Source organism: Eurypyga helias, unplaced genomic scaffold (genome assembly GCF_000690775.1).
Source record: "Eurypyga helias isolate BGI_N326 unplaced genomic scaffold, ASM69077v1 scaffold12608, whole genome shotgun sequence".
Lineage (NCBI taxonomy): Eukaryota > Metazoa > Chordata > Aves > Eurypygiformes > Eurypygidae > Eurypyga > Eurypyga helias.
The window spans coordinates 1-7,010 of NW_010265023.1; the positions used below are offsets into that span (position 1 = coordinate 1).

Here is a 7,010-nt window from a genome sequence, read left to right on the forward strand (position 1 = left end):
CTTCCAACCCAAATCATTCTCTGATTCTATGATAATATGAATAACAAACTGCATAGTAACTGTATTGACTCCTTAGTGAAATCTTGAAAAAATTACTGGCTTAGATCTGCTGTGTTACGGAAGGCTGGCATCAGCCTCTATTTCTGCTAGCCCAAACCATGATCCTCTGGAGGATTACGGGGCTTTGTAAATGAATGAAAAATATTAAAAGAATGTATAAGAAAAATAGACTAGCTGGCAGTTTTTCTTTTATGTGTTGGGTGACTTAACCTTTGCAATAGCTGCTCTCTGAGAACAGATCTGTGTTTCTGCCTGAATCAGAACCATGCTCGATTCTTTATTTTCTCTGAAAACAATTCTAATTAAAATCTTTATCTAAGATTAAATTTGGCACTGAAGCACTGAAGAAGGCAAGACGTACTCCTCGCTGCTGTGGGAATGGTATAGATAAGGGTATTGCATTGAAAGATACCTTGCTGAAAGAACACAGAGGCTTAGGGAGCTATGCTTGATACCTTACGTGCAGAGTAAACTAAAATGTCTTGAGGGGTAGAGGTGGCAGGCAGGGTCAGTGAGGAACACTGCAAGATGAACTGAAACACGGCGAAAGAAGTGTCAGTCCTGCCAGCGGGTAGGATGAGCGTGATGGGTAATAATTTTTGAGAGACTTTGGTTTCCTAAAGACTTTTTTGTATAGGCACCTACATGCTCATAGGTTCACGGGCAGCCTTGGAGCATTAAAAAGAAGTCAGAAAGGTTTATTACAGGCTGTGAAAACAGTTGTTTCAAAACCGGCAACTGACCAGTAGTGTGAAGTACTGGAACTAAGACTGCAGAGGCTTGATGTCTTCTGGGTTCTGCTGGTCTTGTAGAGCGTCTGTAATTGAGTGCTCACATTTCAGTGTGTGTTTCAGTAAGGTTGCACGTTTAGTTTGAAGATATTTTGAAGCATTTAGCACAATGCAGCTTCTTGATTACTATTCTGTGGGAGGTTGTAAACATTCTCCATAATGTTTTCCTTCTTTTCTAGCAGGGAAATGAATATCCCTTATGAATAAGGTAACTAGGAACGGAAAGTGTTTTCTTCAGAATTTGCATGTTACGACTCAGTGTTCAGTAACAATGGACTTTAGAAGAGATCTTCTACAGATAACTTGAGTGGTTTTATGTGTCCTAATGTTATAATTCAGTTCTAGTTCCTTCTTCTAATTCTTTTTTTCCAAATTTCAGGAATTGTGAATGACAAAGATTCTAAAGATTCCATTACGGAAGGAGAGAACCTGGAAGAGGATGAAGAGGAGGAAGAAGGTGGAGCAGAGACAGAGGAACAGTCTGGAAATGAGAGTGAAGTAAATGAGCCAGAAGAAGAGGTGAACTTAATAATTTACCTTGCCTCTCACTTAAAGAACGAGTAGTCAATATTTTGATGATTCATTACTTTCTGAAGCCCTTCTTTGTCAGAGTTAGGGGGTGAAATGTGGGTATGCATAACCCAGTCGGTACTCTGAGGATGTTTCCATCCCAGTTTTGTATGTATGGAAACTGAATGCAGAGTGTCTGGGGTTTATTCCAGAGAAATTATGGCAGAAACTTGAACCTGACAACTTTTCTCAGGGCACGTGCTACTTGTCAACAAAAAGATACCTTCATTTTTTGGCATGAAAACATTCTCAGATAACTTTCTTTACTTGTAGAAGGAGAAGTATTGACCAGATGTCAAAGCAGTCATGTAGGAAAAATAACAGGTGTCCAGAGCATGCCTGTATAATATGAACATATAAAAGATGGAGCATAACAACCTTCCTTGTTTACTGTGCCAGTAATCTTTTGAATCAAAAACAGTGGAGCCAATAAAAAACTGCAGACGTACACAGAAATTCTAATTTGTCACTATGACACAGCAAAGTTGAGATAATGGTAGTGTTATGAGAAATGGAGTTCATCAGGGAAACAGGAAACACTTTTTCTCCTTAGGCTTTTATTGGTTGGTTTACTAGTGTGCTTTCTCTTAGTCTGTGCTGCTCAGCATTAAAGTTCCTGAAGTTTGGCTGGGTTTGTGCTTTTACCCACAAGTTAATGATATCAATAAAATCCTAAATGGTTGCAGGGTAGGGAAGGGGACCTCTGGAAATCATCTTGTCCAACTTCCTTTGCCCAAAGCAGGGTCACCTACAGCAGGTTGCCTGAGGCAGCGTCCAGTCTTGTGAGTATCTCCAAGGATGGAGACTGCACAGCCTTTCTGGGCCATTTGTTCTGGTTAAACACATCACAGTGAAGAAGGCTTTTTTCTTAGTTTTAAATGAAATTTTTCAGCTTGTGTCCATTGCCTCTGGGTCTGTCACTGGGCACCAGTGAGAAGAGTGACTTACTCCTCTCTACATCTTCAGATGAAAAGAGCGTAGGAAAGGTGCAGAAAATGTGTATGAGGAATCATGTGCAGGTGGCCTTTTTTGTTTTAAAATAGTCAGAAGTTATTCATTGAATATTTCAGGAGGGCTCTGACAATGAGGAAGAGGAAGGTGAAGAAGAGGAGGAAGAAAACACAGATTATCTTACAGACTCCAATAAGGAAAATGAAACCGATGAGGAGAATACAGTATGTATTGCAGCTTTAGATAAACGAATTGTCTTTGGCATTTTTGGTTTTCCTTGCTTGTTGCCAGGGCTGCTCATAACATATTGGAGAAAACACAGCAAGAACAATCCCTGCCTGCTATTCTTTCAAATACATTTTAGAGCTTATTTTTGTATTTGCAAACTTTCACCATTACCTTCTGGAATGCTGTCAACTTTACTACAGTATGTTTTCACAGGACTCTGTGCTTTCACAGGTAGCTAGTCTAGAAAAGGTTACGTAAATGATGGGTTTGCAGTGCCAGCAATGGTAGCAAACTGGTATGATCCAGCAAGGTAAACTAGGTACACACGGCTAGACCTCAAACCTGAAAAGGAGACAAACCAAGAAGTGCAAAACTTTCTAAAGTACGAGATTGGGATTGGCAGATTATAAAACAAAAGAACCCATCTGGTTGAGCCTGAACTGTAGTTACACAGTAAGAACATTAATGATCATTACAGAACGCTGTGGTGGGGTACGGACTTGAAACATTTTTGTTGTCAAGTTGTGCTTTCCAGATATCATTTTTTGTAAACTTTTTATGATGTATATGATACAGAAGCAATAAGGATATTTTTCAACTTATTTCTAGACTTCATATTTCTGAAACTAATGTAATAGAAGGTTTTTTCCCATTGCAATAGGAAGTAATGATTAAAGGAGGAGGGCTTAAGCATGTCCCTTGTGCAGAAGATGAGGACTTCATTCAGGCATTGGATAAAATGATGCTGGAAAATCTCCAGGTATAAACATTAGTTTTCTTCATGTAATTTGCCGTACACTTAACTGTATTTGATTATTCTATTTAAAAATAGTAAAATAGCTGTTAATTCTGTTGTTTGCCCAGTGAATGTATGGTGTGCTGACATATATTGTACTGGATGAATAACAACTGTGTCAGATACTATCCAAGCCTTAGGTTTTAATATGTTTAAAATGTAGTTGTTAAATTTACATAACCTTTAGGTCCTTTTCTTTTTTCAGCCAAATATTCTTCAGGTAAATACATAAGTGTTGAGCATACCAAGCCCTGTGTGAGGAATACATTAATAAGATGCTACAAAAAACTCATGAATGTAGAATGTGCATCTAATCAAGTCTCAAGATTTCTTTCCTTAAAGGTTGTTATCCAAAGTTCCTTTAAAATTTGAAGTATTCTGTCCCTGTAACTTTCTTATTCATAACACAGGAAACCAAAGGAAAATGTTATAGTCTAATATACTTATTTATATATTACTTTCTTTTCCTAGAAGGTTAAACCTTTCCTCAGTCATGAAAATAGAAATGTTGCCTGACTGACACTTTTAGCATCTGATCACTTAGAGAATTTACTACTTTGTTTTTGTTACAGCAACGGAGTGGTGAATCTGTTAAAGTTCATCAGTTGGATGTTGCTATTCCTCTGCATCTCAAAAGTCAGCTCAAAAAGGGTCCCCCGCTTGGAGGTGGGGAAGGAGACTCAGAGTCTGGAGACACAATGCCATTTGTCATGTTAACACGAAAAGGCAACAAACAGCAGGTAAGAGTTCACATAAGGTATAGGTACTGTTTAAATAAAATCCTTTCACTTATTCTGAGAGTCACAGTTTTGACTTTTGATGTCAGAGGATTTTTAACGTCATCCTTTTCTCAGAATGAGATACAGACAACTTAATCTTGATAAATAGAAAACACCATGTGTAGTTTCTTGGAATTCTTGTTGCTTAATAGAAATCACGTATCTGAATTCTGTGGTTGAATTAGCTGGTTACTAATTACATTTGGAGATCACAACAGTAGGACAGCATTATGTCTTACATGTATTTGAAATACAGCTGTGGAAGATGAGCAGATGAGGTTGCTGGACTGCCACTGAATGTTGAAAGGAGTGGGGGGAGTAAAAAAGGAATATTCCAGAATATTCAGATTTCTTCTGATTTCTGTAAACACTCTCAAATCAAGATACATGGTGTTTGCTAAATTCCATTTCCTAAGTAACTGCCATGTGGCTGAATTTGTTCAACTTGCAAAAAAAATTCAGTTATTTCTGGAGACATTTTCGGGGACTATTCCAGAATGCACTGAGTGAATCTCGGAGAAACCTAAATGGAAATCATGTTGATAAAACAAAGCCCTTGCTGCATGCTGCCAACCTGTATATTTGTCTGGCTCGTTTTTCCAGTATATGTTTGAATTTTCCTAGCTCAGCAAATGCATAGTGTACAAATCGATACTGAACACATTCCACATGCATTTCTCGTCATGGTTTAGGTCTTTTAAAGAAACCACTTAATGTCAGTTATATAAATTGATGATGAAAATGAATTACTGAGTTTATATGGAAAGCAAAATGGCAGTGTTTCATTCCATGCATCTGTAGCTTTCAAGGGTTTAGATCCATGTCATGGCTTTGTGTTTGATTTGTTACCTGAATTGTGACAGCAGTGTTAGAGTTGAGGTATACAAACCCAAAGTAGAGTTCTTCTCTTCCTTCATGTTAAAGACACTTCAAAAAGCCACATAGAAAGTGAGGTCTCTTAAAACCACTTGAACTAGCGAGTGTGTGCTGTGTGAAGTGCGTGGTTTGACAGTGTAAGCAGTGATATCTGTTTGAGTGGGCACATACATGCTGGCATTTAGTAGTGGTGATTAACTGGTTTCTGTACTACACTTGGTTATTCTGTCTTCCTGCAATTTGAATGTTGTATGCGAACTTCTGTAGAAGTTTTGAGTGGGGAATTTTAACTGTCATTGGGTTGAGAATGGATTTAAGAGAGCTCTATTTAAACTAAAAAAAGGTGTTTAGCTTTTTCAGGATAACTTACCGGGAGTATCTGTAGTTACCAAGAATTTTAGGATTCTCTATTATGTGTGAGGGGAAAATATTGCTGACATGTGGCTTATAAAGAAAGCAGAACTTGTTCAAGAGTTTTCCCTGCTCCTCCCCCAGTATTTGGTTTTGGGAGTAGGCTCTTCCTGCCAAAACTCCTCTCAGAGTTTCTAGAAATGTAGAAAACAGTTGCTTTATAGAAGACTAGGGTTCCTGAGTCAGTGAAAGGCTTCTTTGTCCATCGTTCTGTATTCAGAAAAAAAATGTCTTGGTATTGAGTTAATAGAAAAATAAGCAGGAAAGAAGAGGTGGAGTTGAAAAGAAAATTATTATTCCTTATTTCAGTACTTTCTTCTCAATCTCTGGGAGCAGAATATGCACAGTTTTGAAGCGATCGATGCATCCTTCCCTTTTTAAGTTATAGCTGGAAACTTTTACCTTTCTAAAAACAGTCAAAAGGAGATTCTCAATCTGTGGGAGCAGAATATGCACAGCTTTGAAGCAATCGATGCGTACTTCCCTTTTAAGTTATAGCTGGAAACTTTCACCTTTCTAAAAACAGTCAAAAGGAGTTTGCAGACAGCCTGGACAGCTGTAAGTGACTTCTCACCTGCACACTCACTGGAACGATAAGCATCACCCTCTCACTACGACTTCAGCCTAACCGCTTGCTATGTTAGCAATAGGTTTGGTCTCTGTGCTCTTTGTCAACAGTGCTGCTGAAATTAGTAACCTTCACTGTAAGAAAGTACTTACTGATGAAAATGGAACATGCTGTGCTTCCTTCTGGAGGTCAGTACTTGGTAGTTGAGGTCCAGTCACTAAACAGTTCACATGCCAGTGGAGCATTAACTAGTTTGTCAAAGCAACACCATATACAGCAGCAGCATATAACCTGATTTTAATAGTCATTGCAGGCTGATAGTAATAAGGACACCATATTTTATCCTTGTTTTGTCACACTGATGTACAAAACCAGGCAGTAGCAAGGATATTGAGTAGACCAGTGTCTTGCAATAGATGGCTGTGTCTTTTCACCCTTCAGCTGTAGCACAGAAGATGCATGATGAAACTTTTAAAACTAGCAGTAGGACAACATGGTCATTGAAAATTAGACTATGGCCTCATGATTTACCCACAAGCCATGAAAGAGCAAGGGGAAATAAGTAAATAAGTAGTACCATCTTAAGGAATCAGACCTGAGGTCTGTCTAATACCATTAGTTTCTGATACTGTCCAGGAAGTTTTATGCCAGGTAGGTGTGAATTAAGGTGAGATTTAGATGGTAAAAAGAAAGTCACCTAGTGTCAAGAAATTTCATTAATATATTTGCCTTAATTGAAAGATTTCTAGCAAGGTTACAGAACAGAACAGTAATACCTGGGGAATGCTCAAGCCTGTACTTGAATGTGAAGTTCTTCTATCTTGGTGACATATTTCTGAAATCTAATCTAGTCTTAAGAATGATCATTTTTGATCTTTCTTCAGTCTGCCATATTCTGAGAGGAGTCCTTAATGTTGTGTCCCCATCTCAGATTCCATAAGAGGTTTTTGATACACCTCTTCACTACTTGTAGGTCAGAA

At 38.2% G+C, this 7,010-nt stretch overlaps 1 protein-coding gene across 1 annotated transcript; it reads left to right on the top strand.

The window, feature by feature from the left end:
* Positions 1-1,230: 1,230 nt before the first annotated feature.
* LOC104513279 (regulator of nonsense transcripts 2-like) lies at positions 1,231-4,136 on the top strand (the record flags this gene model as incomplete). The annotated part of the gene is made up of 4 exons (XM_010156585.1): positions 1,231-1,370; positions 2,492-2,596; positions 3,262-3,360; positions 3,969-4,136. Coding segments are annotated over 4 exons (512 nt in total), but the record flags the coding sequence as incomplete, so codon positions are not given.
* Positions 4,137-7,010: the final 2,874 nt, after the last annotated feature.